Source organism: Apodemus sylvaticus, chromosome 10, assembly GCF_947179515.1.
Source record: "Apodemus sylvaticus chromosome 10, mApoSyl1.1, whole genome shotgun sequence".
NCBI classification, from domain to species: Eukaryota; Metazoa; Chordata; class Mammalia; order Rodentia; family Muridae; genus Apodemus; species Apodemus sylvaticus.
The window spans coordinates 15,897,721-15,917,007 of record NC_067481.1 but is presented as its reverse complement, the minus strand read 5'-3'; the positions used below and the strand labels follow the sequence as shown (position 1 = coordinate 15,917,007).

The following is a 19,287-nucleotide window of genomic DNA, read 5'->3' as shown; positions in this document are numbered from 1 at the left end:
CCATGCCTTTCCTTTTGGACACCCAACCAAGGTGGCCTAGAACTCAATATGTAAGCTCAGGCTGCCATCGAGTTTGTGGTAATCCTTCTGCCTCAGCATAAGTAGCAGGAAGAAAAACAATGGTAACTCCCAGAGGCAGCACTCCCTCAGAGCAAGGTCTGGGACTCCGGGGCTCCTGGTACCCAGCTGGGCACTCTGGATAATGACTAGCACTTGAAACTCTAGTTGGGGTATGTGAGCTGACTTACTTACAATCTGAACCTTGCCCCTTAACCTTGATTTTATGACACCCAAGGGTAAACTTCTATAAAATGAGACAAGTATTTAATAAGTCCAGGGAACAGCACGTGATTTTATTTTATTACACTGCTAGGGGTCAGATCCAGAGTCTTGCATATGCTAGGCAAGCACGACAGACACAGACACAACCCATTTTGAGTTTGTTTGTTTTTTTGAGACAGTTACTCTAGCTGGCCTTGAGCTAAGTAGCTCAAATGGGTCATTAATTAGATCCTCCTGCCTCAGCCTTCTAAGCAGACAGCATGTGCTGCCAGGTCTGCCTACCTTTTTGGCTACTCAAGTCTCATATAATCTAAGTCGGCCTTGAACTTAAGGTCACACAGCACTAGTAACCTACCCAGGTCCTTGTGTAGGAGATATGTATGCCCTTTAGCAACTAAGCTACATCCTTAGCCCAACCCTTACCTGTCCGCGTGGAGCCTCCTCCTGGAGGAGCCTTGGCCGCCATGTCATCCCACCGCAGGCTGGCCCAAAGCAGCCGCAGCATCAGGCTCACTCCCGCTAAGGACTTCACCGTCTGAAGTCTATACCTGAAAGAACAACCCAGATCAACTACATACACACACACACACACACACACACACACACACACACACACACACACACTCTCTCACTCTCTCTCTCTCTCTCTCTCTCTCTCTCTCTCTCTCTCTCTCTGACATTTTCTTCTCTTTCTCTCTGTGATACTGAAGGACACGTTTCTGGCACTAACTACGACCTCAGTACTTGTAACATGGTTTGTAAGACTGTGGCATTAACACTTTTGAGTTTCCAGGAAAATGTGCACTTAACAATTTTAAATCAATGAGACTTCCAATGCCACAGAAATAATATCTAAGGTTTATAGAGATTTATATTATTCTATAAAACATCTGCATGAAAAATACAGAGAAAACAAAATCAACTGTGTTACTAAATTTGATAGGAGTCTTGAAAAAATCATGATAAAACAGTTTTTGCTAAAATGAAACAAAAATCTGGAAATGTTTATATTTTTTCAAAGAGTAAAACAAAATTAAAACACTCTGCAAGACCTTTTCCAACTGAACAGAATTCTGAAGTTCAAGGTAGTTTTTCCAAATATGAACCACTGCTCACGAGTACCACAAATACTATGAGCCAATGCTGGCTAAGTTTGGAAACCTACGAAGAAATCCATTATCAGAAATATCCAGTCTCGTGTCAGCTACTCAGAAGAGAAGGAAACCTGGACTCGTGCTCCCCTTCAAGCAAACTGTGAAGTTGCTGAACATACTTTTCTTTTTTAAACTAACACTAAAAATGCATCTGAAAATTAATTTACTCAATTCCAATGACTATTTTATCTTCAAACAGAATTCACTGTAACATCTCTTTACAGCAGCCAGCAACTGTCAATTCCCTATTGGGGGAATTAAGTGCTCTAAAATCAAGAATAACATACATTTTTACCCATGAAACCTTCATAATCAGGTTTCAGTGAACGTTGACTGAATGCAGTGCAGAGGAAGCTTACATACTGAAAACCATCTCCCCCACTATCAGGCAGACAGTTAAATCCTGGGACAATTCTGTATGGGAAAGATGATGCTTTCTCTGTTACTATCATGTGAGAAAACAAACAACAGGAAAAGGTCAAGCTTTAGCCAAATGGTTGCTGCACCTCTGCCAACTCCTAAGTGTACCTGGGCGATGTTTGCTTCACCTTAACACCCTGTGCATCCTTGACTCTGCAGAGCCTTTAAAGTAGTGACAAGATGCTGACCAGTTAGGGATAACCCAGAAGAGAGGAAGTGTCTGTCACTCTCAGGCCACGCCCCACAGAGTCTTGTGGAAGTTTGGTATAGCAGAAGAAAAGCGAACACTTCTTTTCTTTCTTTTCCCCAAAACAAGAGTTTCTCTGTGTAGCCCTGACTGTCCTGGATTTGTAGACCAGGCTGGCCTTGAACTCTGGCCTTGGTCTGCCTGCCTCTGCCTCCCCAGTGCTGGGACTAAAGGTGTCACCACCACCCCCGGCAAGAGCAACCATCTCTTCTTCTCTCCTCCTCCTCCTCTACTTGTTCTCCAGGGTCAAATCCTCTCCCTGCCTGCCCTACCTCACACAGAAGACCCTCTTACCCACACTGCACTGCACTGAGGAGAGAACCAAGAGTCCTAATAGACATCAACAGCCTCCAAAGTCATTCTATTTTAAAATGCAGGTAATTTCAGTGGATAAACAAGTCTCACTAATTAACAGTCTGCTGATTCATTCACTACTCATTCATACAAACAAAAATGGAGTGCAACAGCGTGTCAAGACTGTGAAGGAAGCTGGGATACATACAAAGGTGTGTGTTAGAATCTACCTGCTAAGCGCTGTAAGAGAGACTTAGAGTACTTAGAGATCTAAGAGTACTTAGATCTGCCACGGGAAGGGGGTACAAAGGGCGATGCATGGAGAAGAAGACGGATGTCAGAGGGAGCCATGCCAATGGGAAGGCTTAAAGAAAAGCAGGGCAAGCTAGATATGAAGGCTTCCCGCTCTCTTAGGTTCCTCAGGCACTGCCCACTTTCCTCCCTTCCCTGCAGCAGTCACTCAGACTCAGGAGAGCCCAGCACAGACAGGCACGGTAGTGGATTATGGAAAACAACCGACAGCTCAGAATGACAGGAAAACAAGGATAAGGAATTGTATGTACAGAGGTCAGAACGTTTTTACTGGTATCAATTTTCCTTTAACAGTACATCCAAAAACATAGATCATACATGCAGCTGGGCATCCGTGTAGTCTTAACTGCTTAAAAGGCTGAGATGGGAGGGCAGGAGTTTGAGACCAGCCTGGGCTACAGAGCTAGACCCCTAAGAACTACCCCTCAACAAACAAACAAACAAACAAACAAACAAACACGAAGTCAACACAGGAAATTCAAGGGTTAGTACAAAAGTGCATTTTACATGAATCGATTTTGTAACAGCGCTTTTAAAGTGCTCTGAAATCAAGAATAACATACATTTTTACCCATGATTCCATTAATCAGAAGTAATAAATAACTTATTTCAACTTCAACAAATTAAGAATGACCAGGGAGGTATTTCTTTCCATTAAAAAATGAGAGACTGACCAAACAAACAGATCTGATGCACGCCAGCACGTCAGCACGCCAGCAAGGTGTGAGGCAAGGCACCGCAGTGGGGCCATACTCACAGGGCTCTGGGGCCCAGCTGGCCAAACTACCTCTCGCTTCAGAACACAAGGAGCAGAAAGGCCAGCCCCCCTGCCTACTGAGGGATCTTAAGTTCAGCCACTTGTATTTATACAGTAACTTTTCCAGTGGGAAAGAAGTTACCTGCAGGACTGCCAAGGATGCACTTTGGGACCGCTCTCAATGAAGAAAGCAGAAAAGTGCAGAGCAATCCTACAATTCCATGAACTGCAATGAAGAGTTCCTTGATTCCCTGCAGGATTCTGCAAATCCTTCATTGCAGGCCCTGCAGAGAAAGTGCACTTTTCAGCTGTCTCTAGTGCATGTGCATGGAGTGATGACATCTTACTTCAAACCAACGAGGAGGTATAAAAACGTGCTCATACAATGAGTGGTCACTGGACAGAATGAACTCCTTCAGGGAAAACTCGCATTTACACAGGGTATTGTGGTCTTTTCTGACCCTAGCTAGCTGACGGTAATATAAAGGACATAAAGAAGGATGATGTGAACAGAAGCTGGAAATATCAAGACATTGAAATGAAGTCTGGAGAGAGAAACGGGGTTCAATAACTTGCTGGAACCATCATGTAAAACCACCTTCAGCCAACGCCGCCCACCACAGGCCTTCGACTCGTACCGCTTACGCTCATCCCAGTCACCAGGGTCAAAGATAGAACAGAGGCACCAAAGGGACAGAACACGGACATGCAGGTGAGACGCAAACAGCACTTGAAGTGCTTGGCTGGGGTCAGGAAAAATTGGCCTCTACAGCCATAGGCAAGTTACTCCAGCCATAGAAAACCTCTGACCCCCGTCCTAGTAACCAGTGAACACAGGCTAACAACTATCAATACTATAAACTTATCGCTTGCTCCCCAAACACAGAGGGCCCAGAGCATTCTAAATAAAATTAATTCTAAATGAGACACTCCTAAGGAAATTATAGTCTATCTTTCTTTCATAAATAACCAAGAACTCAACAACATATAAATGAATGCCACCAGGAAGGTTTGACATGATGGGCTTTATGAAGTTACAGGCATGCTTTTATAACTCCCAGAAATGATAACCCATGGTTATCACGGTGCTGGGCAAACAGCATGCCATAATTGGAAGGTTAGACTTTAAAACAAGGTTGGCATGTTCCTTTGGTCTCATGGAAGTTAAAATGGACATGCATGTTAAAAAAAGAATCCCTTACATTTTTGGTAAGGCTGTGGCTGCTGGGTAATTTCAGTCCCACCCGCCGGCCAAGCTAGCAGCTTCCTGTATCTCATGCTCATCACTATCCCTGGCCATTACAGAAGTGAGTCCTTACCTGCTGACATCTCATTTTGCTTAAAGCAAACAAAGGAACAAACAAACAACTCTTTAAAAAGCTCCCCCCCATAAGATTCTAAAGTACATACCTCCACGTGATACCAAAGGTCGGTCTAGGAGAAGGATATGGCCATATATCCAAGGCAGGTTTTGCATTATAATTAAAGTAAGGGACTTCCCGGATCCCTCCTTTTCTGGCCAGCTTTTTCAAGTCATCATTAGGTAACACGAATATGCTCTTTTTGCTGCTCTTGGTAACGAACTTCCTGTAGGACGGCAGGGCTGTTCCCGAACGGGTCTTCTTGGGCCTTGAGAACTTCATCAGCTTCACTCTGTCTCTTGTGGAGTACTCTTTGCTCACTGTCATCGATGTCACCAGTGTGCTTCCTGCAGTGGTCAGGGAGTCCGTCACTGTCGTGGTGACCACGGTTTTACTCTGCTCCTTTACAGAGATGGTATCCACACCGCTGTCTGCAGAGGGGGTGGAGAGCTTTGTCACAGTGGTAGTGGTAGTTGTGACAGTGGATCTGGCACAATTTTCTGTGGAAGAAACCACAGTTTGCTTGTCCCCTTTTGCTACCTTAATGACAGTTTTTGACTCTGTGGCAACAGTGGATGTCATTGTGGTGACTTCTGTGATGACTGTCTTTCTTTGGGATTCTCCATTGACATTCTCTTCTTTGCTGGAAGGTAGACCATTTTCATCCACGAAGTCCTTGCTAAGGCTAGAGTCCTCTCCAGTCATAACAGGAGATGGGATAACTTTCTTAACCTCTGGACTTTCAGTTTCCATATCTTCTACCTGATTAAGTGAGTTCCGGTCTGGACAAGGGGCTGGGGGTATGATTACCTGGGTACTGGCAGACTCTTTGGTGGATGGTAGGGTATGGAGGCCATCTTGGTGATTACCTTTGGCATCTGAAGAACTCAGTGAATACGAGTTGCTTTCTGAAGTGTTTTGCTCACTGAACTCTTCCATAATGATGTCACCATTAACAAATGGCTTCACAGCGGATTCCTTTCCAGCCAGTGACTTGATATTGCCCGAGATGACTTTATTGATATTATTGACCTTTGGTTCAACAGTACCACTCGCAACTTTTCCATCAGCGCCATCCTTCATGCCTGGCCCCTTCAGATACCCCTTAGCTTTACTATCTTTGCCATTTATTTGAAATTTATTTGCTTTCTGTCCTTTCTTTTCAGACTCTCGCGCATCACTGTTCTTTCTGTCAGTGCTGTGTCTTCGGCTGACTTGGTCAATGCATCTGTTAACAGCTCTCTCCTCTGGCTTTGGATGCTGGCCCAGTTTCTTACCATTTGCTTCAGTTATCTTACCCTGTAGTTTGTCTTCACAATTTTCAGTGGTCTTAGAAGAAACTAACTGACATTTTGCTGGCTCCACACTTTCCACGCCTTGGTCTGGAGTTACGAGCCGTTTAGAGGTGGCTTCACTGATCTGAACTAGCATCTCTTCTTCAGCACTCTCCCGAACAGACATGGTATCAGAGCTATTTTCCAAAGTGCTACTATATTCAGAGTCACCACCTAGTCTCCCATCAGAGTCCATTGCTTTTGGGAAGGCCCGGGCATCTCTGTCACAGGGACTCTTAGGGACCGACGCAGGTGAAGTACTCTTGGAAGAAGACACAAAGGTGCTGCTATCGTCCTGTGGAAGCAGCTTCTTGCTCTTACAGGTCAAAGTGCCAGCATCGTCTGCACTGGTGGGTTTAGAGTTGTCAGTCAAAGAGTCAGTCACTTTTGTTTTAGTCTGACTTAGTTCCAGTCCCTTACTTGCAGGTTCGGAAATCCTGGCATCTAGGTCGAGTTCAACAGAGTTCTGCCTCTGACAGTTTGGCCCTGGACTCTGAACGGAGACATCATCTAACACTTGATCTTTTGGATCAGGTTTGTGCATGCTGAGACTAGGAGGACTGATGCCCCCCAGCCCCAAATCCGCAGGGCTGGCCTGACTCTGACTGGGGCTGTGTTCCTGCCTAAGCAAGTCCCCATGATGCACTTCGTTTGCTTTTGTGGACCCTGGAGCCTCGGAGGAACCTGTCAGAGCGCCTGTGGAGGGCATGCCCACCCCCTTTGCCCCACCCTCCAGCTTTAACTTCTCCAGGCGCTGTTTCTCCTCCAGTGTGAATTGTCGGATCCTGCGTTCCAGAAGCCCATCTAGCTTAGAGGACCTGGCTTTCTTTTTGTAACTAGTCCTTAGGTGGAAGCCCTCGCTGACATTGACCACGTCCACCTGCTCACTTTCCAGACTGTTCTCGTGGGGCTCTGTTTTCACGTTGTCATCGATCTCCATTGGTTCTTCCTTGAAGGATTTGTCATTATCAGAATCTAAAAGTTCTTTTAAATCTGTAAATTAAAGACATTGACATTGATAAAAATGTAATTTTTACTCTGAAATGAAGAATTCATGAAGACTATTTTTATTTCCAAAAGTATCTACTTTGTGTTATGTTCATACTTGCATCACGGACACTGCTAAACTTTAAATGTGACTAAAAAATAGATACATTTCAAATACTGTTTTGGTTCCTAAAATGATGGGTTGTTATAGTGAGAACTGACAGCCTATGACAGGCCACTGAGCACATTATGCCTGTAGGTGCGGTCAGTTTATCAATTATGTTGAACTTGAGGCGTGTCACCCAGGCTGAGGAAACAGAGGCAATAGTAGTATGAGTTTGGCATCCTGGGCTGCAACAGCAAAACCAATCTCAACAAACAAGCTGTGAAATGACTCTATCTTATTCTGTAGGACTAGGTGTCTCAGTTGAACCCAAAACTCACCAGTACAGCTAGCTAGTCTAGCTAACAAGGCTATGGCTTTAGGTGCTGGAATTACAGGCAGGCCACCAAATCCCAACCAGAATGCACAGGCATTCTGGGAATATAAACACTCAGTCTTCATATTTAAACATCACATTATCCAGTATGCTATCTCTCTAGTTTACTTATGTGCTTAAAAAAAAAAGTTTAAAACTATTTTTATTTCTATATCTTACTGGCCCTAAAGTTTCTCAAAAGCTTAGATACAGTGTTCTGCAAGATCTAGCAGTTCCATTCCTTGGTGTAGCACTGAGAAGTGAAAATCTGTTTCTCAGGATGGAGAGATGGCTCAACAGTTAAGAGCACGGTCTGCTCTTCCAAAGGTCCTGAGTTCAAATCCCAGCAACTATGTGGTGGCTCAAAACCATCCTTAATAAGATCTGACGCCCTCTCCTGAAGTGTGTGAAGGTAGCTACAGTGTACCCACATATAATAAAAGAATGAATGAATGAATGAATGAATAAATAGATCTTTTTTGGGGGGCAGGGGGAAGAAAATCTGTTTCTCCAGGATTCTGTACTCAGAGTTGTCCAGCACATAAAGCTCTGAGTTTGATCTCTGGAACCCACAAGACAAATAAACTGAATGCTTTTATAACATGCAGAAGAGAAGCTGGTTATGGTGGCATTGTTATCCCAGTATTCAAGAGGTACAAGCAGATCGCTGTATACTCCAAACCAGGCTGGCCCATACAATGGGTTTCAGGCCATTCAGACCTAAAAACTTAGTGTTAATGTTCATAACAGCTAAAAAGCAGAAAAGCTGAATTATTCACTGGCTAATGACTGGACAGGTGAACTGTGGCCGACCAAACGACACAGTGGAGTACTCTTTGGAACATGCCACGATGTGGAGGAACCTCGAGAACATGGTGTTGGATAAAGGAGGGTAGCAGACTGCCTCTGCTCAGTGAAATCAACTGTCTAAAACAGACAGATCCACAGAGAACAGACCAACAGGGAGGGGCAGGACCAGAAAGCAACTGCCTTCAGCATGACGAAAATGCTGTCACTTGTCATAATGCTGAGCAAGTCCGTGACCATCTACAGCACTGCAGCTTGGCAGGTGAGGTGCGCTGTGGTGAGAGGCTGTGTGAGAGGCTGTGGTGCTCTCCAGTGGGAGCCCGACCCTGGCACTCACCCCTGCCTGCCCCTGCCCCTGCCCCTGCCACTGCATACCTTGGTCCTTCCTCTCAGGCACCTTGGACAGCTCCACTGCCCCTGCAGCGGCTCCAGCTGTGGCGTCTGCATCTCTCACCTCACCTTTCTCAGAATCACATTCTGTCTTCATTTTTTTTGGACTTCGTGGACTTTTTCTTTTATCTGACTCATCCTTATTTTCATCCACATTATTTTTGGCTAAAAAAGAATCACATGTATGGCCACAGATATTTAATATCAGAATTTTAAAAAAATTTTGAAATGCATGTGTCTTGTGTCTATATACATAATATATAGTTGTGCAGGTGTCCTGAGAGGTGAGAAAGGACAAAGTCCCCACAGTTAACAGGGTTTTGAGCTCCTGAATGTGGGAGCTAAGAACTAAACTATGGTCTCTACAAAATGCTCTTAATGCCACCACTATTAGTATTTTGAAAATAATATTGTAATTACACAGCTTAATATTTTTAAAAACTATTTTTTCTCATCTTTCTTTAACTAAAATCCTATCTATTGAAGACGTATAAATAAAGGTAATTGAAAAATCTTTAGAGTTCATGGGACTGAAGAACTTGCTAGACTGGTTAAGGGCACCTGTGGGTTTTGCAGAAGAGCTGGGCTCAGTTGCCAACACTCATAACTAACAGTGGCTTAAAGTCCTTTCTAACTCAAAGGCCAGGAGATTCAATGTCCCTTTTCTGGTCTCTGAGGGCACCAGGTATAAACATGAAGGGAAAACACTCACATACACAAAATATAAATCATCTTAAATTTAAAAAAATTAGAACATCTAACTAGTAAATCAAAACAGTAATTTTCTACATACTATTAAAAACATCATAAGAATATACTTATCTAAAATAAGGCCAATATACTATGAAATCTTAAGAAGTGACCATATTAATAATAAATAAATAAATATCCCACTGGGTGGTGGTGGTGACACCTTTAACGACAGCACTGGGGAGGCAGAGGCAGGTGGATCTCTATGAGTTTGAGGCCAGCCAGGTCTACAGAACAAGTGCTACAACAGGGCTACATGGAAAAACCGCTTTGAAAAAACAAAAACAAATAAAAGTCCCCCAAACCATAAGAATTGGAAATAGTAAAGATTTCATATTAGCTGTATGTATTAAAATAGTTGATTACTAACCCCCATCAAAGGGCTTTCTGTAGTTTACATTCGTATTGCCTGGTAATTTGGGAAGAAACCTGTAAACGTGTGTCTTGCTAATCCAGCTCCAGCCACCATACCCCGTCACTCTGTACTCCTCGCCTTTCTGTTTCCAAACCTGGTAACAATGAAAATACAACGGTTAAAGAAATACATGGAGTATGAGAAGAATCTGTCAAACACAAGCTACGGATCAGGCACACTGGCCCAAAGAAGTGCAGTGGGGAAGGACAAACGGGCACAATATGCCTGACCCTCATGGACCCACATGGAGGAAGCAGGAGAACCAAGTCCTATGAACTCTGCTGTGACGTGTGTGTGTGTGTGTGTGTGTGTGTGTGTGTGTGTGTGTGTGCGCGCGCACTTTCTCCCTCCCTCACACATACAATCTCACATAAATAAAATTATAATAAAAGGGGTCTGGAGAGATGGCTCAGCAGTTAAGAGCACTGACTGTTCTTCCAGAGGTCCTGAGTTCAATTCCCAGCAACCACATGGTGGCTCACAACCATCTGTACTGGGAGCTTATGCCCTCTTCTGGGGTGTCTGAAGACAGTGCAGTGTAAACACTCACATACATAAAATAAATAATTCAAAAAATTATAATAAAAGATTCGTGCAAATTAATTAAATTTATCAAATAATTATTTTTATTAGTAATCTAAAGATCTGTGAAAGAACTTAACACTCTTATTAAATTTAACAATGATTTTATTTTTATTACTAATTTCGACAAATTGGTCTCAAATTCTGAGATAAACAGGATTACATGTGTTCATATCCTCTCATTAATTCAAGATCATGACAAAGTAATTGAACACATTCAGAACCCCATGTGCACCTCGGGCGACCACAGTGACAGTTACCTGGTGTTTCACTGGAAATGTGTATTTTACCCATGTGGCCTGCTGCATTGTCTCCTCCTCCTCTTGTTTTTTCTCCTTTTTTTTAACTTTCTCCTTTTCTTCCCTTTCAATTGATGTCATCCTATGTAACCTGAGAATACACAGATTAAAAAAACTAATCACATTTAATTTTGAAAAATAAACAAAAAAAAGATATGAAAACTGAAAATTAGGAAGAAAACCAGATTACTTAGTTACAACCCTACACCCAAGACGCTCCCGACAGACAGAAACAAGCAGATTACCATCCCCTGAGAGGAGTGGCCTTTCCAAGCACCTCACCAAACAAGTGCTAGTGCTTCACTCTTGGAAAGACCCACGCACAAGCCCATACTCACGGCCCACAAGGGCCTGCCATAAACAGGACTGATGCCGCACAAGCGACTCCTGCGGCCGAGGGGCCACCAACCAGAGTCATCCTACTGCCTCAGACCTTCTCTGATCATGAGTTATCACACTTCCAAACTGTTAGCCAAACTGGGAGGGAATACGGTCCCTAGTGGAAGAATCCACCACTGTCTGTCTGCCAGCCTTTCACATCTCTTCCCCAGCACAGCCACCTGTCTGGGTCTTTTCACTTAGAAAAGGTCTTTGCCAATTAAGCAAAGTTTCCATTTGTGGAACAAATGCTCCCCCAGCTTGCTATCTATCTTTTGAGTTTGATTACAATAATGGTTTTCCACTCAGAATTTTAAATACGTATAACCAATTTCCTTCTCTATGGCACCTGGGTTTTATATCTGTTTACAAGGAAAGTATCAGAACAAAACTATAAATTAATTCACCCTTTGCCTTTCTTCCATTAGCATGGGGGTTTGTCCCTCAGTTTCTGAGTTCTCTTCCTGACACATGCCCTCTTTTGTTAATGATGTGGTGTTGCATGACCAGCTTGCATGGATTCCAGGCCAATTTACGGACTGCCAAGAGCATTGGTCACTTCTTCAGACCAGGAGGTATGTGGACAACTTTAGACATGTTTTTATATTTGTTGAAACAAGGTTTATGTATACATGGCTATATGTAGCTCGGAATGGCCTCAATCTTAATTGTCCAAACTCTACTACATAAAGATGAAAGTAAAGGTTGTATACCTTAACTTCATACCTATTCTTTAAATGAATAATTACTATTTAATGTGTAGATGTAAGAGACTACATGGAAGACAGAAAAAAATACATCAGATCCTCTGGGACTGGAGTCACAGACAGTTACCACGTGCGTGCTAGGAGCTGAGCTCAGGTCTTCTGAGGAGCAACGAGTGCTCTTTCCACTGAGCGGGCTCTCTCACACACTGCTTTACTGTTGGTTATTTCCTCAGACATGACCTCGTGTATCCCATGATTGCCGAACGCCTTGCTCCCATGTCCTAAGCACTGGGATTGAACGCACATGCCACCATGTCTGGCTTGTTACTTTCTGAGATAGGACCTTACCAAGCTCAGATCCGCAGGCTTGGCAGCAGGAGCCTCTACCTACCAGACCCAAGACCCAATGTCAGTGCCTGGGTGTAGGTGAAAGGTGAGCTCTCAGACCCCATCAAGGAAGCATCTTTGTGCTCTACATGAGGGTGTCTAACTCAGACATTCACAGCGGTCACAGACAGAAAGCAGTCTGTGGATTACTCAGTCACAAATGGAACATCTGCATCCCTTCACTTCCTCTGAGGCTCAGGACCTATCTCAAAAAGGCTTTTCACTTGTAATATCGCTTGTAAGATGGCTCAAGGGGCAAAGACACCTGTCAAGAATAAACCATCTGCTCACACCCATGGCACGCACAAGTAAAAACACACACACACTTTAAAACAACAAAACCATATTTGGTCACTTCTCATCTTCAATACAGTTCTGCACCCTATGAATTACTGTAGAGCAGGAAGAGACAGTCTTGACTGCACTCACCTGGTATGTCCTAAAGACTCCCGCCATATTGGCAGCATCACAACCGGCTTAACTGCACACTCCAAAATTGCGAGAGCCAATGCAAACTCTCTGGGTTTACTACACATCTGAACGGCCTTGATCCAATTAGCCCTGTATTTCAGAAGGAAGAAATCACGTCACTCGGTTGTTCATAAGAAGATTTTATACGCTCTTCAGAAGACCTGAGATTTTATATGAAGTGAGACAGACTGAGCAGCACCAGGCATCACTCAGTCTTCTCAATTCCTCGACCTATACCCTCGGGATGAAATTCTGATACTTGAAGTTATCCAGATGTGAGCGCTGCACTGGAACTTCTGACCCACACGCATCTTCAGCTTCCTGCCCACTGTGAACTCACTGAACTCATTGGTGCTAACATTTTAAGGGGCACACCTCTAAGGATCAATTTATAGGTAGTCCACATTCTTTTTTTTTTTTTTTTTTTGGATTTGGTTTTTTCGAGACAGGGTTTCTCTGTATGGCCCTGGCTGTCCTCGAACTCAGAAATGCGTCTGCATCTGCCTTCCCAGAGTGCTGGGATTATAGGCGTGCACCATCACTGCCTGGCTGATAGTCCACATTCTTAAAGCACCCCTACCTGTGTGAAGCCCAGTTGGGGTGGAGAAAGGACGAAGGGATGTTGCTTTCCAGTTGCGTGATGGTGAGTCTCAGTGTCGAGATGGTAAGGACTTTGGAGCCGTGAACAGACCCATTCCATTTGAACTCCCCAGCTGGAGTCAGACAGAATTTATGTGCAAGGTGCCTCCTCTTATCATGGTCTTCTCTGTGCTGGTGCTTATTGAGAGCAAATGAATTGGTCGAGTACTGATTGTGGTAGACTCGATACTTCCCTTCTTGTCCCAGCTTAAAATAATTGTTGATGTTCCCTTTCATGACCACCTCCTTTTTGGTGCTCAGCCGGGACACCTCTCCTTGGGAGTTAACCACCAGCACCTGAGGAGGAAAATAAGACATCATTACTTGTGTCAAGGATGCAAATGTTGTCTGGCCAACTGTCTTTCAATAACTGTAATCGACCATTCCAAATAGGTGACATCTTATGACTAAGAGATTGAAGTTTAAAAGCTAAATCTGGGGGAGTATGAGGTTATTAAAAAAAAGAAGCAGTAGCTACATTCCGTGAGGTTGGAGCTGGCCTGGTGGTCAGCCTATAGTCGGGACACTCAGAAGGCTGAGGTGGGAGGTGCACGGACTCGAGCCTAGTCAGAGCTTCAGAGCAAAACTGTCTTAGGGTGGGGACCACAAAGGGCCTGTGAAATAGCTCAGTGGGTACAGGTACTTGACACATAAGTCTGGTGACCAACTTTAATCCCTAGATACCACAAGAAGGTGGAAAGAAAGACTAACCCCACAAAACTGTCTGGATAGCCCCTCATAAATCTGGTGCTTGTGTGCACGCCCGCACACTAATGAAATATAAGTTAAACAAACAAAAAGGCAACGGCATGCACCTTTAATCCTGGCACTCGGGAGGCAGAGGCTGGCCTGGTCAACAGCCTGAGTTCCAGGACAGGTGTCTGTCTGTTTGTCTGCTGTCTCTCTCTCTCTCTCTCTCTCTCTCTCTCTCTCTCTCTCTCTCTCACACACACACACACACACACACACACACACACACACACACACTCTCTCACACTAGCTAATGATTTACACACACAAGGAAAGCACGGCTGCAGAAGGAAAGCGGAGGTCTTGGTGATGTGATGATCAGGCTGTACAATCACTGTGCATTTCATGGTTCTCAGAAATGAGACCATCTGCCACCCTGGAAAGATTCTAACACATAGCTCAGTGAAATAGGAAAGCATTACACACAGTAACCCCTAAAAAATAAATAAACGACTATGAAAATCCTTTCCTGCTGCTCTGCTCATTGTTCCAAGTTCAGCTGCCACAGGCCCCGGGGTCTTTAAAATGTTTCCAAAAACTTGGGTTCTGTCTTTCAGAGGACCATAAAATCAGTACTTGCTCATTCTCCCCTCCCTCAGTGTGGAGGTGCCAGGGAGGTGGTCAGTCAGGGGTTTGGACAGGGCCTTGCCATCCAGCCCGAGTCGGCCTGGTACTCAACAGTAGTCCAGGCTTTCCTCAAGCTGGCTACATTCTTGCTCCAGCCTTCTAAGAGTTCTGTCCTGCTTACAGCCCCGTATATAATCATCTAAGATGATGGTTCTGTGCCCACAGCCAGGCACGAGTACAGACATTCAATGTTGGTTCTGAGAGTGCTCATCAGGCAGGGCTACTGCAGACAGCTCCCTCTGCCCCACCAAGAACGACAAGTTAGGGTTCTGAAGTGGTCACAGAAAATGGTGACAGACAGGCATGGTGACATGTCTTTAATCTGAACACTCATGAGGCAGAGGTCCATGAATCTGAGTTTGAGGCCAGCCTATTCTACATACCAAGTGCCCCAGGTTAGCCAGGCTACACAGTAAAAGAGTAGCTTAAAAAATAAGACAAAACAAAAACCTAACAAAGGAGAAATGTATGCAATCAAAGCAGACTCTGTAATATCTCCTGCTCACTGAATTTCTAATAAATGGACTAAATTCGGGTGTATAAATGTATTTATCATAACATAAGCCTGACAATGTTGCTTTTGGAACTCACTACAAGAAAGAAAATACAATTCAAACAAGATCTATAAATTTCCTATCTATTTTAAAGACTCAAGGGTCCAGTCCACATGTTTGTGCCCGTGGGAACTGACACGTAGGTACATGTGCCCCTGAAGGCCCCAGGCTTCAGGTCCCTTGGAGCTGGAGTTGGGAGTTGACCATTGGAAGAACAGTCAGTCTCTCCAGGCCATCTCTCCAATGCACAATTGTAACCATTCACAGTGCACAGAATTTTGTTTTAAACAGAACATACCTCTTTGCCCTCCTTAAACAATTTATTTGCTTCATGGGCTGCAGCTGCCACCTGCTGACTCTTCAGCTGACTGAGTTTGCTTTCTGGGTTCCTCAGTCTGGTGATGATGCGAGTGGACCCAGACGTTCCTTTCCCAGCTCCAGGGGACTCAGAAACTTCTCCGTTGGACTTCTCCGATCTGAAATCACCTATTATCAAATGAAAAGGTCACGAAGTGATGTGGACAGGAAGTGAGTAACTGTGATCGCTGCATTTAACCAACACTCATGCCATCTGTATTTAAAGTCCAAGAAGCAGGCAGATGATGTCCTTCCACAGGCAAGGCAAATGTCACCAATCCTTGGTTTCCTCCACAGCAAACACCAAAAGCAAAAATACCATGACTTGTTTATCATTTTACTGAAAACAGAGGTACCTGTTTTGAAACTCATCTACTGGAAAAGAGGGGCCCCCAGAAACTTGCAAATAACAAACATAACAACTTAAATGCATAGAAAGACGTTGCCTTGCATATCTAATATAATAGGATTTGCATGTTAAAAGGAGAGTTAATTTTAGAAAGATTCCCCACTGAGCTTAAATAGTAATAATCTTGAATTTTAAAGGTTAGTGACAACTTAATTTTTCTCGAGAAGTTATACAATTATCTATGAAAACTCATTACAACAACTTTTCTTTTAACATAATAAGGATCTCTCAACATCTGCTTTGATGGTGAAAGACTAAAATGCCCAGAAGCAATTTCTGCTTTCTATATGCACAGATCTCATGTTGGGTAATGAACATACATATCCAGCTATTCATCACAGTACATTTCCCATTGGACAGAAAACTGAACAAGACCTGATTTTTAATTTAAAGCTTAAAAAAAGAAATTAAACAGTATAGCATTGGTAAATCTAAGGATGGGAATTTACCACATTTGTAGATGGTGTTATTTTAGGCAAGCAAAGACAGATGCAAATGGGGAACTGTTTGCCATCAGTAGGCTCAGCACTCCCTTCCAGCCTGCCCTCTAGAGGGGCTCGCCTATGCATTTTAACTGTGTAGAAGGACCATGGGTCCTGCCTGTGGAAACAACTACAGCACCCAGACAGCACTGAACAGAGCAGCCCCCACCTCACAAGGTCACTCCCCCAGGCAGGCAGCACCCTATTCCACGGTTCAGTTTTTAATTCTGGCGTCTCCTCTCGGCCCCTCTCCCTTTTCCTTTCTCTCGGGGACTGAACAGAGCACCTCCATGATGCACAAGCGCTCTAGCCCCAGCTGAGGCCCAGTTTCTGTTATTGAGGATATAAATTAGAGGCTGGTTGGTCACTTACACCTCTATGGGAGAAAAACTGTAGCTTGCAGGAAACAATACTCCATAATACCCTGATGCAGAAGAAAAAATCCTGGGTAAGATGCTGATAATCTTGCTTAGCTTCCTGAACCTGACAATTCACCTGAGGCTGTAGACAGTCCTTGATGTTCCTGTCACCTCCACTAATAACATTTCATTTATGTTTTAAACATGGTATATTTCTATTGACAGCAATAAATCCTAAATAATCCAGAAAGTATTTTTAAGTCTTTGTCGACAAAATATGCCACTGATTAAATCAAGCTAGAGCAGAGGGTAAATATCTTGCCATGCTAGGCCGGACAGCCAGTAATCCTGGACACATTAGCTTCTCTTTGACTCTGTGTGTTGGAGCTAAGCTCTTGGGACCACTTATAACATCCTACAATCAACTTTATGTTATATTTATGTTATAATCAACTTAATGCTGTCTGGGTTTAGGCTGGACTTCCTAAAAACAGAAGGAATAGCAAAGGCTTTTTGGACAAAGCCTCTCAGTATACAGCTACAATTCAATGCTGCTCAAAATTAACCACCTGATAGTTAGCTAGTTTAAGGATCAGAGTTGAAGACACGGAGAGAGGAGAGGCCTTCACAGGAATACATATTACTCAAGGGCCACATTTCTGCTACTAAGAAGCCAATCTCTGCTTGGTGGCAAAGCAGATACCTGTTCTACTGCAGCCTCTCTGGCAGGCAAAGGCAAAGGGCAGAGACTACTGACCCACCAAACAAAGTCAGGAAGTAGAGGGCTCATATCCATGGAGCCTGGGGCCAGTTACTAAGCATTAGGTACCAGTCAGAATTTCTACAAATCTATAAGGAGAGATCATACTGGCACGGGGAGTGAAGGTGGGGGACTCTCTGAATCTGCCTAACTGTATGCATGATCTGTCGTTCACCCAACAGCAATTCCCAATAGTCCATATTGTGTATAGCAGCAAAACTAGGTTGCCAAAAAAGAATGGCCCTAGAAGAACCTTTCTCACACGCTTCTCACTTCTCACCCATTGTTATCATCCCAAGTCTACCAAAGTAGACCCTCCGCTATCAGGACAGCATATTACACACACACACACACACACACACACAACTTCGCTTGGGTTATAAGATAAGCCATATCCTACCAAACATAATGCACAGCATACAGAGATCTGAGCAGGGGGCCTAGATATAATTACAGTTATTGGATGCAATTGTGACCCAAGGGTTTTCGGAATTCCTCAGGTGAGAGTGAGGTCTATGCTATGCAACCTATTAGCCAGAGTTGCTGTGAGCTGGATGTTGTGAACAGACATGTGTGACATGTGTGACCCTGCTATACTAAACTATCAAAGGATGGAACGGCAGTTACTGCTGGGGCCTACCTTCGAAGCAGCCCTTGCTCTTTGCAAAAGCATTCCAACCCCATTTTAATCAGAGTTTTGGTGGAGCCATTGATAATACCTTGCCTGCCCTGGCCACAGGTGTGGGACAATATGGTCCAAGATAAGCCACTCAAATTCCTTCCTCAAAGACTTTTGATATGGAGCAGGAGGAGGGCCTTTGCCTTTGGGCCACAGACCTTGGAAAGACATGAAAACAAATTGCTGGCGCCATCTTACCTGACTTAGAAAAGGCCTGTCTGTATTAGGAGAGAACGAAATTATCACACAAATATAAGGCAGTTCAAAAAGGAGGGGGAGGTAGAGAAGGGAGGGAGAGGGGTTGGCGCAGGGCTTGGGGAGAAGACAGAAGCAGCTGTTAGCGGATACCGCTAGGTACACCTACACCCAAGAGTGCTTGGGCTCCTCAGTTATACGAGCTAACCAAATATCCTCTGCATTTGCACTATTTTAAGTCTGGTAACTTGCAATAGAAAAAAAAACAAAAAAAAACAAAAAACAACAACAAAAAAACAACCTTAAGTCATATATCAAATTATATTCAAGATAAACTTAAAACAGTACTACAGACTTGTTATGAGAAATTACTTCAACTATATGTATATTTGTGAGATTATCTTCCTTAATAAGACACAATGTAACATACAGAGAAACCCTGCAGAAAAAGATGAATAAATTTAAGGACATAAAAATGTAAACATTTCAGACACAGAGAACTGAACACAAGAAAATAATATATAAGAACTTATGTAAAGCAGAAATTAATGACCATAATACATAAGGCAATCCTAAATATCCAAATTCCTATAGGAAAAAGTAAGCAGAAACAAGAATCATCAAACACAGGATATTAAACACATAAAAACAGCAGCCACATTC

The 19,287-nt window shown here is 43.6% G+C and overlaps 1 protein-coding gene across 1 annotated transcript in view; it reads right to left on the bottom strand.

The window, feature by feature from the left end:
• Positions 1–19,287, bottom strand: part of Bptf (bromodomain PHD finger transcription factor) — a 96,421-nt gene that overhangs the window by 29,454 nt on the left and 47,680 nt on the right. The window contains 8 exon segments of the mRNA XM_052195905.1: positions 706–830; positions 4,877–7,154; positions 8,810–8,989; positions 9,945–10,083; positions 10,832–10,961; positions 12,772–12,903; positions 13,394–13,749; positions 15,682–15,869. Coding sequence (XP_052051865.1) covers positions 706–830; positions 4,877–7,154; positions 8,810–8,989; positions 9,945–10,083; positions 10,832–10,961; positions 12,772–12,903; positions 13,394–13,749; positions 15,682–15,869 — 3,528 coding nt within the window.